At 34.1% G+C, this 20,461-nt stretch overlaps 1 protein-coding gene across 4 annotated transcripts in view; it reads right to left on the reverse strand.

The window, feature by feature from the left end:
• Positions 1–20,461, reverse strand: part of JAKMIP1 (janus kinase and microtubule interacting protein 1) — a 100,441-nt gene that overhangs the window by 22,740 nt on the left and 57,240 nt on the right. For all 4 annotated transcript variants that reach the window (XM_035326484.1, XM_035326485.1, XM_035326482.1 and 1 more), the window contains exons 10-17: positions 19,815–19,943; positions 15,546–15,629; positions 12,565–12,627; positions 11,234–11,332; positions 8,129–8,230; positions 5,153–5,206; positions 4,682–4,747; positions 1,130–1,198 (exon numbers count right to left, since the gene is read on the reverse strand). In XM_035326484.1, the coding sequence (XP_035182375.1) occupies positions 1,130–1,198; positions 4,682–4,747; positions 5,153–5,206; positions 8,129–8,230; positions 11,234–11,332; positions 12,565–12,627; positions 15,546–15,629; positions 19,815–19,943 (666 nt within the window). The remainder of the gene's footprint in view (positions 1–1,129; positions 1,199–4,681; positions 4,748–5,152; positions 5,207–8,128; positions 8,231–11,233; positions 11,333–12,564; positions 12,628–15,545; positions 15,630–19,814; positions 19,944–20,461) is intronic.

Genomic DNA, 20,461 nt, shown 5'->3' on the forward strand with positions numbered 1-20,461 from the left:
GAGAGAAGGAAACGAGCAAGATCTCAAATTCTTAAGATGGGTTTCAAGGACAACTAAAACTCAACCCTTCTCAAAGTGGGATACCGGAATATTACTTCTAAACTCATCTCACAATTCAGTTTTAGGAGATACAGTCATTGTCAGTGAAGATTTCCAGATTGCTGTGCTAAACAAATACAGCACTATCCAGAGTAGTACTTGAAAAACATCACAGATAATAAGTAGGAGAATAATAAACTAAGTTAGAAAGAAACGATTGTTTACCAATTCCTTTTATAAAATAATTTTTTTTTTTTTTTTGTATTTGTATTATATTACAACCAGTACGATAAACTACACTCAATTCAGAACACAGTCTGAGCACTTCTGTTTTTGCATGGCCCAAATACACACTTCTTCAGTGGCCCTGGGCAAATCACTTAACCTCTCTGTCTCAGTTTCCCATTCTCCAAGATGGATGTAATGCTGATTACTTATCTACCTGGAAAAGGTGTGGTGAGGATTAATCTGTGTTTGTAAAGCTTTTTGAAGATGAGAAGCACAATATGAATGGTAAACCAATAAAACCAAACACTCATTTCAAAACTCTGTCCATCATATGGAAAAATAAGGTGAGTATAACACTGATTTTCTTATGTAAGACAGAATTGCTTTTGAGAAAACATTCTGCCTTTAAACAGGAAGACTTTGGTGCAAGAAAGGTCATTTGGATTAGGAAGAGGTCTTTACAACTTGTCCAGAAACTGAATACCAGAGACCAATAGATTATATTTAACAATTCTTCAAGCATGATTTAAAAGATGATGCTGTTGCCAGACAAATTAATACATAGAGAAAGCACAAAGACAATTTCACACTGTTTGGTTAATATGCATGCTTTGTAAAGTTATCTCTTCACATGCTATTTTGTATATATTTTGCTATTTTTGCTCTATATTTTTGCTTTGACACTTCCCTCCTATTCCAAAGGACACAAGCATTAAACTGGGATACTTCTTACCAGTTCCACCATGAAGCAACCTCAGTTAAGCAGAGAAAGGCAGCAGGTCAACCTGTATTGAAGTTTGTACACTTTCCCTTGAAAAGAGTTTTAGCTAAATGAATTCTGGTTTTGGTCACCTTTACTTACCTTCTCGTTCTCCAGGTCTAACATCTTCTGTGTCAGTGCAGCTTCTGTCCCCTCTATCTGTTTTAACCACTACATGAACATAGCAGTACGAAGAGGAAAAAATAAAAAGTGAAAAAACAGCTTGTGAGAAATTTTCACTGAACATTTTGCAAGTTTGTAAGCCAACACTCCCAGGCATATGCCCTTATTATATATTGCCCTTATTATATATTCACTTTGGAGTTCACTTGAATAAGCAGGTTGTGAAAACAGGCAGAATGAAGGACTGTCAAAACATAATCAAAAACAGTAAGTGGAGGCTATTTTCTTATTAAAGTTTCTTTCCTCCTGTAAACTTCAAGATGCAATATAGACTAGGGTGAACAATGCAAAATTATTATTATTTTTTTTTTTCCAACTTGATATACTTGTTGGCTACATCTGCAAAATCGTAAGATTTCAAGGCACCAGTCCTGCACTTTTCCAGATGGTGTTTTAAACAAGAGAAGGTGGTAAACTTGATCCTTTATTTCACAGTTTGGCATGTCTTTACTGGGAAGATGCACACTTCTAAAACATTGGTAGTATAGAAGAAATAACAAAATGGACAGACAAATGGGCTTTGTGTGGTTGCTGTTATGATTTTTTTTAAAAAAAAAAAAAAAAAAAAAGAGAGAATTTTCAATCAGAATGAAGAATAGACATTGTATTCCAAATGGATAATCACATATTGCAAAAGCTAAGTGCATGGATAGAAAGTTCTTTCTGAATTACTAATATCACCAGGACTATATTAATATTTAACATTTACCAGAATGGGTAGGAATGCTCAGCTCTGAATTCTTATATTTCATTTCATTTTTATTGGTTCAAAATAAGGATCAATGACTCGTCTTCAGAGAGTGCAGTTTAGACTAACTCTTCTTTTTGTAGGCCAGTTCCCATTAAGATCAACCATAGCTTTGCCAATGATGAATGGATAATTATCACTTTCCTCGGATGCTTTGCTTACTAATATTAGATTACTTCTATTTAGTTTAATTCTTTGATAAGAATTACACAACTTTTTTTTTTTTTTAATTTGGGATTTTGATTTCAAGAATTACACTTTTTTTTTTTTAATTTGGGATTTTGATTTCAAGATAAGCAAAATGTGAATTCATGAACTGATGCATTTGTACCTTCCACTATGTAAGAGACTAATGGAGAAAAAATTGAAACTTGCTTTATCTACTTAGTATATTTAGCTTTGAATACAAAGCTGAAAGAAATGAACAGGAAGGAACATTGTATGCCCCATAGATTCTGTTCTCATCATAATCTTTGTTTTCTTCATTTTGAAGATGACAGATTGAAGATATTGCTAAACAAAGTCCCACTGTTGATAAAGGATACTGCAAGACAGTGAGCATTCTCAGCCCTTTAAATTAATAGAAACACTAAGTCCTCAGCATCTCTCACAGTTACTCTCAATAAAGGCAAATGAAGGATTATTTGGAAGAATTAAAGGTCTAATTTTTGGAGTTAATAGAATTGATAAAAACTAACTATTGAGTATGATTAATTAGCATACGTGACTGCAACTGGCACATCTAGTGCACTACATAGTGTAACACCCTTACTTTACCAAAACATCACATTATGAGATTATTATTATATGGTGCTGTCTTGTAATTAAGGAACTATAGGAATGCGCATGGGATGTTGTGTGTTCCTCATGTAGCAGGACATCTGAGATAGTTACATTATACTTGAAGAGGCAGTAGAGTTGTTTTAGATTTCCTTTAATCTAAATTCAGTCTATACATTCAGTAGAATGGATATTAAACCAACAATCTAGTTCTACTTATCACATTTTGTATTTTCCATTTTAGCTTCCCAATGAGTATTGTAAAACATACAATATTATGGAAATATGTGTTATTATGTTTCTCTTGTTAAGGACAACATAAGACTATTTTCTTTTATTCCTTGTCTTAGTAAATTTTACATATGGATAGTGTCTCCTCTTATGGAGAAACTTAGAATTATTTGATGTCATTCATTACCCTGTACCTCAAATGTTCATCAGGAAAAAGGACAAAAGATTTTGTGCTTCTCTGAGTACCCTCTTGATTCAATTGACTATCAGATCGTGCTTTAAGGTTAGGGACTTCGCTAAAATGGCAAAAAATTGATGGAGTCCATAGGCAAAATGAACTATTTTATTTTCAGTCTTAAAATGCAGTCTATTTATCTACATAATATAAAATAAAAATTCTATCTTTCTGAAAGAGTATTGAGTTTCTGATCACCAGATTGTATGATAAGACCACCATAAAATTCCATTAAGGGAAACTATGACTGCACAAAACAAACAAAACCAATCAACCAAACAAACAAAACCCCCACAATTCTACATGAAATGAAATTATAGCATAACTTTCACATTCAAAAGTAAATAAATAAATAAAGCCTACTTTGTAATTTTATGATTCTATTCATTTAAGGAATTGCTTCTGTTGACAAAGCTGCCAATCCCTTATTGCTAATGGAAATAACTTGAAGTGTACATTCTACATTGCTCTGACACTAATTAAACTCACTAATATCAGTGGCACTTCTTATGCAAACATTTATTTACTTGAACAATATTAACCTAATCTCACCCCTAAAGTCTGGCCATGTCTTAGCCTTGCATACTGGGGTTCTTCTACCTTATTTATTGAATTTAAAGGGAATTTAAATGATCATCACCTCCTCTTTTTCATGCGATAAGGCAATCAAAAGGATAGTGTTTTTAGCTCTCCTCCTCCTTTTTATATTGCTTATAGCAATTGCTCACTTAGGCCAATGATTATTAAATTACGCCATTTAAATTACCTACATTAAGATATTTGGATAAGTAGATTATCAAAATTATGTCAATTAAAGCAATGATTACTTATTAACCAAAACGCTCAAATTTTACTTTTAAAGTTCTGTTTCTGAATTTTAAAAGCGAATCTAGGAAATTTACTGAATTCTACTAGCAGCCTACAAAAGGGAAAGGTGAAGCTTCTTCAGAAAAAAAAGGCAAGTCCTCCTTAGTTCTAAATGACATCATTATTCAAATACAGATTATATTATCTCTGTAATTGGAGAAGAGCTAGCCATGTGGAATTGAGTGACCTGACTAATTATCTGTCTTGCACAAGTTCTTTTATGTTATCTATGCCCATTAATTTACAGATGAAAGCACTACAGGCCACTCAGATTTTTCAGTCATATGTAGTGTGATTTACAGTGAACCTCACAGCACACCTGGTCCCAAGAGGACACTGGCACTTCTCAAAATGAAGTTGCTCTTGTTTAGTGACTTTTTAGCAATTTATCCTAAGGGAACATCCCCAGAAGAAATTTTTATTTTTAAATTGGGTTTATTCTGAATTGTACCTCAAGACATCACAATCCCAACAAAGTCATGTAAGGATGAATACATGCTCTAGTTCAGATGCATTTAACAGAAAATCCATGCTTCCCTGGCAAAGTTACATCAGATCTTAGCAGACATGGTCAGTCTTTAGGCAGACAAAAATCTTTACTGAATTCTACCTTTTCACAGAGAGAAAGTACAGTCCCAGCTTGGATTATTGCAACCTGTTCTTCATTTCTCAAATTCTAAAATACAAAAAAAAAAAAAAAAAAAAAAAAAAAAGATGCATTTTAAATTGGATTGGAAATCTATTCTTCAACATGTGATAAATTTTAAATTAAATTACAGTCATAAAATCTGTACATTTCAGAGTCAAAGTAAAGAAACTATAACATTCAGTATTTTATAAACGAGACCAAAAAGGGTCCCATGACTGAAAATATTAAAGGTACTTAGTTTATGCTCTAATTCAGTATGACACTCAGTAATAATTTTGCAATTGCTCATTATTTAGTGAGGCCTAAGTGTTTTCCATTTGAGGATTTTGAATTTTTTTTTTTTTTAGACAGAAAAATTCCAGTGCTGTGAGGAAAGAAGTTCTTTAAAATAACCACAAAACTAGAATTATATTTGTAAGTAAAAAATGTTACCCCATTATCTCCAAGAATATCTAGCTTCTTCATAAGTTCTGATATATTCACATCCTGAAAAAGATGTTCAACACATTTTTATAAAGGAGGTGAGAAACAGTTTTGCATGCTACATTTTATGTGCCCTTCATTCACTTTGCATGCAAAAAGACTTGAAATGCAAATAAATTAAATATTAGTTTTGCATCATAATTAGAAAAGTGTTACTGATAGTTTCAGAAACAAAGCCAAATGCCACTTGATTATAGAAAGCAACCCCAAGGTCTGTGCATTAGGTTAGACTGTACTGTTCACGTTTATCATCCTGCTGATGTATGCAGAAGAAAAATCAAAACTGATAAACAGGGCTAAATGACTGATTTATTCTGTTTGTTTCGAGTGGAGTTTGAAGTGCATCAGGCTATGTAAGTCAAAGGGACCGCAAAATAATTGTTAAGAAGGAGGTGTTTGTTTGTTTGTTTGTTTGTTGTCTTCCCCTTTGTTAAGCAAAAGAAGAGTTCCAGATCAGACTCAGAGGGGCAGAAGTGAATGTGCACAGTGGGCTGGACATGTTCCTCCAAATATTACTAGCTCACAGCCTTTGTGAGTAGAAAGTCACATTTATCTGCCAGTCAACCCCCCAGATCCACAAACAGTGGCAACCTTATTAAGTGCCCAGTTGCTGCAATTAAGAAAAACCCTCCACTGATCAAAAAAAAAAAAAAAAAAAAAAAAAAAAAAGAGAGAGAGAGAGAAGGAATAAATCTGCAGATGATTCCTGCATTTTAGATTAAACAATGCCAGGGACCACTCTAATAACAGCACACTCCAGAACTACCCCGAGTATGGGCCACCAGTTAATGTAGACCAAAGATATCCCCATTGACAGCTCGTATGCAGCCATGCTGTTTATGAAGGTAGTGAGTCTTGACAGCATGAGCAAAGACCAGCTGATATTAGTCCAAAATGCTTATTATACACAGAAAAAAGACAGCCATGATAATGCGGGTACTCTCAACTTCTCAAATTCAGCACTTCTTAGTAGAGGTCAGCAGTTCACAGTGGCTGTGTCTTGGCTCATTAGTTTCATTACTTACAGTGCATAATGCTGGTTTACATCTGTGTTGCACAACTGCATTATTCGGGGGTCAGGATGATTGATCTTTCAATTTCCTTAAAGCCAAATTAGCTATGCTTGCAACTTACGTAACTACATCAGAACAGATCTGCTCATGATTCTATATCCAACAGACTCCAGAGAGTAAGGCTTAATAATGAATCAAAAGATTTCTTGAAAACCAGTTGCAGTTGTGGGAGAGAGTCCATACAAATTAGACTATCCTGGCTCCAAAATAGGAATAATGTGTTGTTTTCAAGTTGGTCTATCCTGGGAAGTGCCCTTCTTCACTCCCATCTCTGCCCCAACACTTCAGCAGTGTCTCCAAGTGCTACAGTAGTTTCTAAACAGTGCATATCCGTAATTTTAGAATGATACAGAGCTTAAAATACACTTCTGTTTGGACTGGATTAAAATTGAAGCTATTGATTTTGATCAGCAGTGACAATGTTGAATAGAAACTTCTTTAGCTTATCAGTTGCACTGGTGAGGAATGGAATTCAGTAAGATATACCAGTTCTTGGCCCTGTTAACCCATAAATACTAATTCTAATTAACTTATTTCCATGAAGAAGCATATAGAAAGATTTAAAAATCAAATCAGATTTTCCATCATTGTAATATCTAGTTTTCTGTCAATGGCTAAAAATTTTAAAAGATACTGAAAACATAAAAAGCAAATGATTTGCTTTTTGTGAGTTCCAGTTCCAGAACCTGTACTTACTACAATGAATGTGCAAGTTAGAATAATAGATAAGTTAAAAAGCAGACCTGGCATCCCATGGAAGCTCTATTTGAAAGGCAATACATTAACTGATGACTCTTGCTGTGATGTTGGGAAATGAATACCCAACCAAACCTGTAGGCAGGAATTAGGTTTAACTTTTTTTTTTTTTTTAATTATCATTATTTTTTTTTTTTTTTATTAAGACTACTCATCACTACTCAGTCTTCCCTATACATATAAGAGAGATGGACTATACAGCCTACAATTTCAGTTTATTTCCACTGCTGAAAGTATTGTGCTTATTAAGGGACTGAATAGAAATCAGTCTTCTGTTAGGGAGCTTATAAACACAATTACAAATGCAAGCAAAAATTACTAATGTGTGCTATGGAGTGTAACACATGTAACACAGAGATATTCCACTTAAATTACTGATGGAGAAGTCAACCTGGCCTGTTACACAACATTACTATCAAGGCAAGCCTGAATTCAGTCTTAGGTGAACCACCACGCAAAACAGTTTGTATGGCTAGCCTATTCAAAGGGGTATAGAAGTAGAAAGAACAACCTTTTCTTTCTAGTAACACAACCTAACCAAGTGAGATCCCAATGTTTGTCTTGTGCTTGATCTAAAATGATAGTCTCACCTGTTTGAATAGCTTTTGGATCAGGAGCCTCATGCTTCAAGGCCCTGACCCAGGCAAATAACCTAAGCATATTAATTCAACACACAAAATGTATAGGGACTTCATGAAATTGGTTGTAAAATAGTAGGTGAATGTGGTATTTCTGACCTTAGATGGAAGTATTTATTGTGAAGGAAAGACAAAAGTGATGTAGCTATCCTGACAATGACTTGTATCAAATCCCACATTCTTCTCTGCAATATTTTTACAGCCGTTACCAAGACTGTACACTAACTATCTTGACTGGCTAGCTTTCATTTTCATGAATGAACTCCTGACAGACTACCAGATTCCTACCAGATCATATTCGTATTAAATCCTTTTCCCAGTTATAAATATATTTGCTTGCTATATGTATTTTTCATATTTTCTTCCCTACAGTGAGAGGATAAAAATGGCAAACCGTTCATTTGGGTACTGGGTTCTTCATTCTGGCCATCCAACTGTTCCTAACTTCCCACATATACCTTTATTCCTTCATGTTGACAGAACAGTTGAAGCGCACTTCCATTGTTTTCAGGGAAGGTGGTAATATGAAGATTAAATGCTGGTGACCTTCGTTCTCTCTCCTGAGGAAAGATTTCGTTTAAAAACAATACGTGTGATTACATGTAAACAATTAGTTCCCAACTTTACAAAATAGACTTGTATATTAAAAAGACAGATTCCTATTCATATTCCAAATACTTCCTCCTACTTTCTTTCTACCATACTTGTAGGATGTTGGGCATAGCTAAGAACAAAAATGGTTTCAGGTTCCAACAAATTCCATGCACACAGTTTCTGCAAAGTTAACAAACACACTCCAGAGCCAGAAGCCCTTGCATGTTGCCCAAGTAATTGACTGGAGCTGCAAAAAAATCTTTGCAATAATTAATGTCAGTTATAACCTCATTTCACTATTGCTTTTTTTCATTGAACAAAGGATTATTTAGGAAGAATAAACTTCAGGGAAAAAAAAAAATAAAAAAAATAATCAACAAATATTATCACAGATTTTCTCAATAAAATTAAAGGTGTGTATCTACTCCCTGTTTATTCTTCAGCTAACTTTTGTATTAAAGCGTGTGAAATCCCCAGACTTAAAACCCAGGATGCTGGGTTTTAGCACAAATACGCCTTTGTGCTAAAACTAAAAAATTATAAATTTTTATTTGCCTAAAACATCCAGCCCAGCTACCTGATTTTCATATGTTTCTTCAAAATATCAATGCTATTATTTCTTTGGAAGACAAAAATACAGTAAAACAACAAATAAGACATATTACTTAAATAAAGTTTTAACATGGTTGTGAAAACGACTGGACTGAAGACCCTGGAAATGAAGGCCCTGGGTCTTACTATGAACTCACTATGGCCATGGGAACATGAGTGAAGAAAATCAGATTTCTTCTCCATACAAAAACAAGTACTGACAACAAGAACATCAGTCTCAATGAAAGAGAGTTTCTGCAAATATTTTACTTCTTATGTCCATCCATGCATGCCTGATTTCCTAAACCATAAAATGTGGCACTTTAATTGATAATGGCAAGAGGGCTGAATCCATTCACTTAAGCAGATTACAAAGCATGGCAACTCTTGTTCACTAACTAGCCTAAACCTAATTTGAAATTACAATGTTGGAGAAATATCTCTGTGCTCTGTATATTTTTCTCCCCTTACAGGCTCTATTTTAAATAATTTTCCCGTTAACAGCCTAATTTTGAAATAGACTTAAGTGACATAGTTATTATAATACAAAACCAGAAGCTTAATTCTTGTCCACATTCAGTGACCTTTATAGATTTATTTTTATTTTTATTTTTGGAATTAATCACTTGCTATTCCACTAAACTTACATGGATTTGCTTGCATTAAATCATAAACAAATGGTTCAGTTTTCTACCCTAATCATTTTTTTATCTGAAATAATTTAACTGTTCTGAGAAAAATACTGTTCTGATTATGAGAAGCATTTACAATTTTACTAAAGAATTCACATTGTCAGTCACATTTGTGTCTACGTGCCTGCCTACGAAAGATAAAAATCTTTTATTGCAATCACACAAAAATACTCCAATTGTTATTCTGTGAAACATGTCCTCAAAGATTTGGCAGATAACAAAAGTAGACACATTATACTGAGCTACTTTTCATGTAATTCTTGTATGTGGAAAATACTTTTATGAAGTATGTTTTGAAGCACTTTTTTTTTTTTTCTTTTACAAAGATTTTTTTTTCAGATTGTTTTACTTCTAAAAACACTTACTTTTTAGGGAGCAGATTCTAGGGTAACTGCCAATTTAATGCTAAACTGTTCAGCATTTTACTCTACAGTTGCTTAACAGAATATAACGAATACATATTAGAAAGCATTTTTATCTTCCAGAATACCTACTAAAATTCCAATAAACTAAATTCTTAATTTAGAATATAATGTGCTATGACATTAAAAGGTATGGTAGGTAAAATAAATGATTAAAAAATAGACTAAGAAATATCAAAGACAAAATGCAGAATGTCCATATAACAGGATGACATGACATTTTCATCTTTATCAGAAAAGTTATACATGCCAAGATTTCTGGTGAAACGTGCTGGGTGAAAATTATGAGGAGTGACACTGACAGGTTTCTTGGAGTTTATTCTGAATGGTGTTAAGAAGGCTGATGATCTTTGAAACTGAACAATGTGTTATCAGGCGAGTGTGTGATAATGCATCACACTCAACTAGTTTACTGAATTCTATATGGGCCCCATTTATGAGGCAATGAGAACCATTGCTTTCTGCTGTGATCACAGGCTACATGTTCAAATTGTTATTCGCAAAAAATATTCAGTTATTTCATTAACTCAAAGTATAGAATTTGTTAAAGAAGTTTTCTAGGGACAACATACTACTACCACTTACACACTGTGTAAGTGGTGTGCTTCACCACTAACTGACATTCTCAGAGTTGTTTTTTTTTTCCTTCTTTTAACTGAGTGATGAAAATTATTTCCATTCCATGACCATTTTATTCAATCAGAAAATGGATTTCAGGTAAGAGAAATGATTTCAGAGCTGCTATCATGTTCTTTTAAGATCATTTTACTTCATATTAATGCCGTCAATCTTAAACCAATGTAGTTAAAAGCAATTATACATTGATGTGATGGATGTGTCAGATCTTTAGATTTCACTGCATGCAAGATGTGAGAAGGTGTGTTAATTGAAGCAATGCCAACCAAGGCTGTAGTATACATACTAAGTGATTTGACATGCAGGAAAGGAGTAGTTATGGAAATGAAACAAATAAAAAAGGCAAAATACTGCAAAACAAAATATTTTATTAGATGTAAAACAAACTATATGCAATATATATTAGCTATATTACATCTTCATAAACATTAGTGAGCACTCTCTCCAAAACACATTAAGGCAGCGGTATCAATTTCATTATCCCAAGATACAACATTTAAAAAATAGATACCTAAGTGGTTTCCCTTAAACATGCACCAGACATCAGTAATCTTTACAGGAATTTCAGCTTGGGTTCAAACATAATTTCTGCTCCATTTGAGAGTTTGCAACAGAGAGAATCTCTTACTTCAAGCTCTAGCACTCTGAATTCTAACAGCTCATTCTGGTCTTTTGCATCTTGCATCTCATTCTTCAGCTGATGCTCTTCTTGTTCCATTCTGTAAATCTAGGAGATAAACACAACATCATTAACGCCCTGTAAACAATGGAAAAGGCATTATACTAAATCAGGGGCGATGCCTTTAGGCAAAACTGTTTTTTTCAGTTTCTCATTAGATAGTGACTTTGTCTTGGACATACAGAAGGAACTTCACAAGTATTTGTAAGAACTCAGAGCAGAAAATAGTCTATGATCTCTTAGAATAGTAATGTGGAAGCCAGGATGAAAAGTGATATGAATACTGTATCTAAACAAGTTAAAAATATAAACTTTCTTTTAAAATCAGGTGAAAACAACTGGATTAGATTAACATTTGTACAGACTGTTCTTATTGTCTTTGCATAACCAGACATTTACATTTCACAGCAAATGAAACACTGTAATGGAGGGTATTTTAGTGCCTAATTTTTAATTTTCCAGTCTTCTGCTTTAGGGCACTAACAATGACAAAACAAATTCAAAACTGACTCTTTGTTATGGTAACTAATAGCTTTGGCCTACTAGTCAGCTTACCTGGGTGATCTTTTTATTTGTATGAAACTAAACAGAAGTGCAGCACCTGGTAAAATGTGCTATAGCATTTAGAATATCCATGTAAGTGTCTGAATAAATGTAGTCCAGCTGTAGCTGCTTTTAGTCATGCACTTTTCTTTATCTTATTTCTATTGTATTAATATTGATCTGCTAATAACAATAATAATTGTTATTCTGAGTACCAACTAACTTTCTTTCCAGCATCAGTGAAGAACAATGAGGATTCTTAGCTCTGAATACTTCAGAAAAGAAATGATATAATAGATGTAAATCAGCTAGTATTACTTGATGTGTGGAAAAAGTGTAAAAATCCAGTGCTAGAGTGAGTAGGAAATTTTAGCTGAGGTTTAAAATTTAGCAGTCCTGACAACAGTCATCTTTGTGTAACTGGTAAAATACAAGCATTCCACATTACCATGAATATTTTAGATTGTATTTTGGCAGAAACTACAAGCATCAGAAGGCTTGGGTCCTACTGTGGCCTATACAACACATAATTCCACAGTAAAGAGCAGCTTCCATTCCTAAAGAATAAAAAAGCATATTGATAATGATACTTTAATCAGAATTTGTTTCTGGAGGGAAATAAAGTGTGCAATTTTTATGTTGATGTCCCAGTATTCGGTATATTCACTTCCTTTTACCATTCATTTTATGATAAAGGGCAGCAATTGTGAAAAAAATCCCAGGCTCTGAACACATACCTTCTCCAGCAACTCCTGATTTGTTCTGATTAGCAGCTGCTTTTCTTCTACCCATTTTGAATCCTATGAGGAAGAAAAGGATTAAAAAGACATATATACATATATATAATTAATTAAACAAGACAAATATACTAATTACAAGATCCCAGGAACCATCGCACACTCAGGTATAAAAATGGTCACACATCAAAGAATCATTAGTATTTCAAGGACAAACAGCAATTGAAAACTACAGAGAAAATAAAAGTTATTTTTTTTCCCTGAAGCTGTCTCCTGTCTCCTAATTTGTTTCAGCTAAGCATTTACTTTTAAGTGTTTGTATATTGTAATTGTGGGTGAACACAGTTACATAATATTTTGTGATTTAAAAAACATTTTATTTATTCATCTATTTATTTTTCCACTGCAATGAGTTAGGAAGTTTCTTGCAAAAGCATCCCATTTTGTGTTCTATAACATAAATCCCAATGGAGAAAGGGAAGAAAAAGGAAAATAACTTTCAGGGATATACAGTTAATTGCCCTCCTCAAAAAAGTGTGAGAATCAAGCATTTATGACAAGGAATTCAAGGCATGGGGGAAAGACAGTGATATAAGATGTTCTCCAAGTAAAAACTGTGTTTCTATTTGATCATTTGCTCCAAAGCTGCTCTTTGCTTTTATGTTTTTCCATGGCTTCAAAAGGCTTCATCAAATATCCTTATACAGACCCAAATTACAAAAACAATGTTGGACATTCAGTTTTAATGGATTTTAACAGTCAAGTTCACTCTGTTCTCTCATACAACCTAATTCATTGTGCTCTAATGAGTTTAGTAAGACAATGTCCAACAATTAATATTACATTCCAACCTTAAATCAAATTATTTTCTTGCTAAAAAGGACAATTCATTTAAAATCTAAATGTCTTCACTACAGCATTAAGGCTGTACTTTTTTGTCAGCAAGGTATTTGCACATTGATGCTGTACTAGAAATTAATGAAATCTGGCTAGCCAAGCCCCTCAACTAGCCTTGAAAAGTCCAACAAAAACACTCCAAGACAATATTTATTACAAATATCCTGTTTTGAAAAGTTTGAAGTTTTTTTCTACTTACAGTAGACAATAGTGTCATATTATACTGTTTTTTTCTCCTTTTCTAACTTACATACAAGAATGAGCAAGCACATTTTAATTTTCATGCAGTAAACAAGTTCTTCAGTTTTATGGCGTTACAAGTAATATGCTAAGAAAAATGTACTAAAATGAGTACTGGAAAAAATTGTAGTTGGCAAGAATTTTTGAAATAAATGAAATGAATGAGTCAAGTTTAGAATTATTTTTTAACAACATGATTTTAATCTTCTGCTTTGATTTTGACTTCAGGAAAGCTGTGAAGGTATTTGCAGATTCTGTTTCCTACTGCTGTAATATAAGACTAAAAATTCCAGGGATAATGCACTAGAATCTTTTATTTCACTGTTTATTTTTGGAAAATGGTTTAAGGACTGATTCCCCAAATCAGCACTATTTTCTAGATAAGGGAAAAAATAATAATAAAAAAATCACATAGTGCACAAAGAAGTCAGTTTATCATCACCACCTTTTATTTTGTTGAATATAAATACTAACAGGTTAGGAAAACTGGTTTTCAAGCTCTCAGGAAGACACTGTGACCACTTCTTTGAAAAGGTAATGCTAACGTACAAAATAGCCCACTAGGGACAATATTTTATTGCTCCTTATATTGTCACATCCCTGTTGGCCATCTCAGATCACCAAGAGATACAAGGTTGTAAATGTGGTTATGAGGTGTTATTATTAAGAGTTATTATTATTATAAAGTAATACCTAACTGAATTCTAATTTCCAAGTATACCTTTTTCATGTGCCATTCCAGAAACAGAAGTCACAGAAATAATTTCTTACATGTGTATCCATGGTTGCTTATCTTATTCACATACATTGTACTTATATCTTACACCCTAAAAGTCAATTATTTCGTTAATGTTTTCAATTACACAGTAATTTGCCTACAGCACCTTTATCATCAACAATCTAAAATGTCCACAGCTGATCCTCGAGAGGTTTTCAGTTCCAATTATTATTCCAAAACCTCAGTGGGCTGATATTGTTAGATTGATAACACATTCTTTATTTTAGTAATATTTTATTTACATAGAATTTACTAAGCAAATTGCAATTTGTGTGGAAGTGAGCATAAACAATTTCATCAATTTTTATCCTTAACATGAACATGGTCCCCTTTGAATTTATACAGAATTTTACAGAAAACTTTATTACACAGAATAAATAGCATTATTTGTATGTTGCTTTTATTTGATGCTACTGGATCATTAGTCTTTGAAATGCATCTCTATAGATAAATGTATCTTATTTTATTACCATATGCTACCTGCAGTCTTAAATTCCTCTTTTTAACAATAAACAAAGCACAAAATAATCTCCCTGTTATTCTCGGTGTGTTCTAGTAGTTATGCAACTGAACATCTTTTAAATGCAGTCTTAAAACTCTAACCAGCCTTCCTGAAGATCCTGGACTTTTTAAAATATGCACTAATAGGATTTACAAGATGCACTGAAGCATGAGGCCTAATTTTATCCTGTGTGGTGGTATGGAAACATCCTTATCCTACACTATGCACCAAAAATATTCTAAAATACAAATACAGAATACACATCTTGTTGCAATATATAGCAGAGAAACAGAAGAAAAGCCTGCACTGAATGACAACGGGAACAGAATTTAGAATGCATGTATATGCGGATATTCCAATATTACCCTTTGGTGTTAGAAAATTAATTTTTGATGGACTTTTTTTTAGCGTCTGTAATATTTTCCTCTAAGTAATCCACTGCTGGAGTGATAATTAGGCTGCATCAGTCACACCAACGCACCAGGAAGCAATGAAGATGGCAAGGGCACCACTGCATGCAAGGGAGAAAATGATGTGGCAGAGCACATTAAGAGAGCCTTTTACCTGTCCTTTCTCGATTAGAGCTTTCTCCAGGTCCTCAATTTTTGCCTGACACCTGAGAAGATCAGTTTGCAGTTGTTCACGAGTCTGGGGGGAAAATAAAGGTGTTATAAATTGTGTGCATATGCATGCACATACAAATGAACGGATATATTTAATCTTATACAGAATCAAAGGATGCTTTTCACCCACCTGTGGGTCATACAGTCAGCTTTTAATGGTTTTAATTAAAGTAATTGTTTTTGGTTATATGTTACAAAATACTTAAAGCCATCAGTTAAACAACATTTTTCTTTCCTAACCTATGTAGATATTAACATTACATATTCAGTAACAAAACTCTTCCCAGAAGAGAAAGAAAATAACATTAGGAACAGAAAGAGCAATTCATAAGAAGAAGATATTCATAAGGTAACTAGGCAGAAAGGGCAAGACAGAATTGCAAAAAGCAGTGAATAAATTAATAACAGCCTCTGATTTTTAAAAGGGCTAAGAATGAATAAAACATATAGACCCAAAATAATTAGTTTATCCCATAAACAGCATATACCACTCATTTTTCCTCTTTCTACATGACTCTTAAACTATCAAATAGGTATTACCCACTGAGTTCAGAGATGACTTAGAAGCATCTGCATCATACAAAGTACTAAACAAAAAGTGTACAAAAATAAGGATATCTGGAGATCCTCAGTCAACGAGACTCCTTGGAACTGCTGCAAGAATTTTCTGACCCAGCTTTAGGTACTTTTTCACCCACACAGTTCAAAAATTCCCACAAGGATTTCCTTCTGCATCTACACATCCTTGTTGTTTACCTTAAGCCTCATCCAAAAGTAGCAGGAAACATTCATCACACCAGAACATTGGGCCAAAACTAACCATGAAAAAAGCTTCCTTCTGAAAACCTTCCAACTCCCTCAAACAATGGATTTGTATGAATGTGACAAAAAAGATGAAAATGTCTTTAACAAGAAAGAGCAACCATTCTAGAGTGAACTCAAGGGACATTTTACAAATGCCTGCAAAATATATTTTTTAAAGCTATTACAAAAATATTCATGTCAGTATTTCCCTTCCCATGAAGGCAGAGGAAATATATAATGGTCTCTTATAACTGTCAAATACATCAGTACCTCTGAAATGTTAATTTAACAGTAGATGTAAAAATGCTCCCAGACTTTTTTTTTTTTTTTGAAAGAAATAAAACAATTCCTTTGCTCATCTTTGAGATTAAATGAACATCAGCTGCAATCACATGGTATTGTTAACATCATAACAACCTTTTGGAATAGTAGAAATTGTCACAGCAATGGCCAGGGGAAAAGCAACTCTTCTTATTCCAACCAAAAGCATGTGCAGTGAAATACTACCACACCATGCTATCATACATCACAGAGGCTTAAAATAATAAATAAATAAATAAATAAATAATGGTAAATACTAAAGGAAAATGTCTAACAGGTGAAGGTAGCAAGACTATGGCGTTAGACCACTCAGTTCTGTCTCTAGATTTACATCTACCTTGAGAAATTATCTACTGCTCTTTTCCTCAGCTGAGCTTCCTGGTTACGGTCTCAAATGTTACTAAGTTTTTGTATGATGTTGAGAACTCTAAAAAATAAGCTGTATAGCAACAATTCCTCTGTTATAAGAACTGTATTTCACAGAAAAGAAAAAGTGAAGATTGGCTGAAAACCAGACAAACTTGGGAAAAAAAGACACATTTTAAAGTACAATCTGAATTTCCTACTTACTGGCTCTGGGGATAATAGATCAGCATTTTAAGATGTAAGTAAATGCACATAATGGCAAGCAGTCTACTTTCTTTGTAACTTTTATCTGAGAAGCTTTGTGTATTAAAACACAGCAATTCTGCTCCCACAAACATACTGCTTCTGTGCTTGAGAAAATTCTGTAAGTGGATTTTAAAATGCTTACCAGAGAAAATGATGTGGATGAAATGGTGAAGTGAGTAATATATGCTCATCTGCAATCTAGCGATATGCAATTTCGTGAGAATTTTATTAATCGTTTCAAGCAGTAAAAACATCAGGTTAGCAGCAGCTTTTACCTTGGGGATAAATTGAGTCCCTCTCCACCAGTAACAGATAAGCCTCATAGAAATCTTTGCCTTTCTGAATTATTAGCAGCATGTTGTGGTGGCACACAACAAGGCAACATGTAGCAAGGCAGCAGTATGTAGTAAGTCACAACATGTAACACGTTTCTACAGTTTTGTGCTTTGAGGTTATTTTTTGCAGTTTTTTATTCTTTTTAATTCTTAAATATGTTTTTAGAATCAGTCCTACTGAGCTTGAAAGGGAGCTCTGGAGATTTTCTAGTCCAACTGCTGTGCTCAAAGTAGGGGGGCACGTATAGCAGGTTGTTTGTCTGTGTTTTGAATATCTCCGGGGATGGAGATACCCAAACCTCTCTGAGAAACATGTTCCAGTATTTGACCACCACATTCTTCGCCATCTGCAGGACTTTGTTGAATTTCATGAGATTCCTGCTTACACTATTCTACAGCATGTCAAGGACCCTCTGAATGGCAGCACAAGCATCTCATGTATCAAATGATTCTCTCAGTTTTATATCATCTGGAAACTTGCTGAGGGTTCACTCTGTCTAATCATCTAGGTCATTAGTGAAGAAGTTAACAGTAGTGGAACCAGTAGCTACCACTGCAGTATATCACTGGTGACTTACTTGCAGCTGAATTTGTGCCACCGGTCACAAACCTTTATGCCTTTTCAGCCAGTTTTCAGTCCAAATCATTGTCCACTTATCTAGTCTGTACTTCATCAGTTTGTCCACAAGAATCTTACAGAGGAGAGTGTTAAATGCCTTACTACAGCCAAGAAAACCAAGATCTATTCCTTTCAATTCATCTGCCAAGCTAGTCATCTCTTCATACAGAAGGCTATCAGCCTGGTTAAGTGTGATTTCACCTTCATAAATCCAGATTGATCACTCCTGATCACCTTCTCTTTCACAAGTTTGGAAATGGTTTCCATGGTTATTTGCTCCATCCCTTTCCTAAGGACTGAGGTGAGGCTTACCAACTTTCAGTTCCCCAGATCCTACTTCTTGCCTTTCCTGAAAGTATGAGTGACATTTCCTTTCTTCCAGTCCTCAGGAACCTCCCTGCAATTGCCATGATCCTTCCAAGAGTGGCCTTACAATGACATCAGCCAGTTCCCTCAGTAGTCAGTACTCTACAGGTTCAAGCTGTACTTGATGCAGAGTGAAGGACATGAGGTGAAGGTGAAGTTTCCAGTCCTATGTCTAGTTCTTACCCCTGGATGTTGCATATTTTTTTTCTCATTGATCACAACAGTCATTCAAGTAGAGAGTGACCTGTAGATAAGCTACATTTCTAGACATGCCCCTGCCTGCAAGGAGTTGGGATAAAGCAGAAGAGATGTTGTATCTAGTAAATCCAGCTCTTTTTTGGTGACAGAGCTGTTCAGTGAATATTTGTGGGGTGTGAAAATACCAGTCAGAGGTCACCAAATCATTATTAACTGACTGCTCTGTTCCCCAGTTTGGAAAACCAGAATGCAAGATGTTGGCATGACTTCTGCTGACCTCATCCCTGTACTAAACGGTTAAACATAGTGATGGCAGAAGTGTAAATGAAAAAAGATTATATACGATTTCATACCTCAAATACCTCATTAAAATCTTACTAAAGAGATTGCTGTGAGGTTAAAAATGCATTAATTTCAGAGAGAGTCAAACAATCACTCATGATGACCTAATAGTGATAATGGTACTTTTTAATGGAAGAATACTCTCTTTATCTGAGATTGAAAAAAAACAAATTAGGACTTCATGCATTCAGCAAAACACTTGAAGAGAACTCTTACTTTGTCAGATTGGGATCAGATTTTTAATATATTCATGATAAAGGTACTAGAGTACTCATTACAATTTATTCTCCAAATAATTTTAAATCCATCATGTTATTATCCAAATTTTGGGTTCAACTGGAATATCATTCTCAATAAAAGCATCCTAGTCCTGAAATATTTTACACATTATGCATGCTAGAATGAAGAATAATGATATTTTGTTCAGATCAGAGCAGATGAATCTAAATTGTTGCCTAACTGATAATACTCTCTAATCCTCAAGAACATCATACTAGGCATTTTACTGACCTGCAAAGATATCTCCTACAAGACATTATTTTTTTTCAGCTTTTTCAACTATTTCAGAGCTAAAAGAAATTCAAGTAAAAAAAAAAAAATAAAAAAAAATTACCCTTGCTTCTCTCTCTGCATCCAGGGTTCCACCAACTTGTTCTTGAAGCAATGCATATGCTCTTTGCAATGCTTGATATTCTCTTGTTAGCTGGCAGAATCTTAGTTCAGCTTCTTCCTTTGGTGTGCTCTTAATGAAGAGGAAAAAGAAGTGAGTTTGTGTATACAGTGATAAATACATATGATAATGTGTTTGTATATACAGACAGAGACACAGCAAGAAGCGCAACTGTCCTGAGTCTCAAAATTCAAGAAAGCTTTAAAATAAAACAACACAAGTAGAAATGGAAACAAAGACGACTTGAAGATGTGGTAGAAATGCAAAGATCAGTAGCTGTGTCTACTTCACAATTTCAGGACAGTGTAAGATACTACGTAAAGCAGTAATGTACAGAAATGGCAAGAAACTGACTGAGGAGTGACAAGGGGGTTCAATTCTATGCACCATTTTCTTCAGCAACTCCAGTGCCACAATGTGTTCAGAAGGCGTTTGTCCTACTCGTCATGCAGTCCACCATTCCCTTACTCTTTGTCTGTACTACACTAGCATAAAGCAATTTGCCAGAAAAAAAGACTAACACAGAAGTCATATTTAAAAAGCCATCACATTTATTTTTTTTCCAAGAAGTAATTTTAATATCTTAATTT

Source organism: Oxyura jamaicensis, chromosome 4, assembly GCF_011077185.1.
Source record: "Oxyura jamaicensis isolate SHBP4307 breed ruddy duck chromosome 4, BPBGC_Ojam_1.0, whole genome shotgun sequence".
In the NCBI taxonomy this organism is placed as follows: Eukaryota; Metazoa; Chordata; class Aves; order Anseriformes; family Anatidae; genus Oxyura; species Oxyura jamaicensis.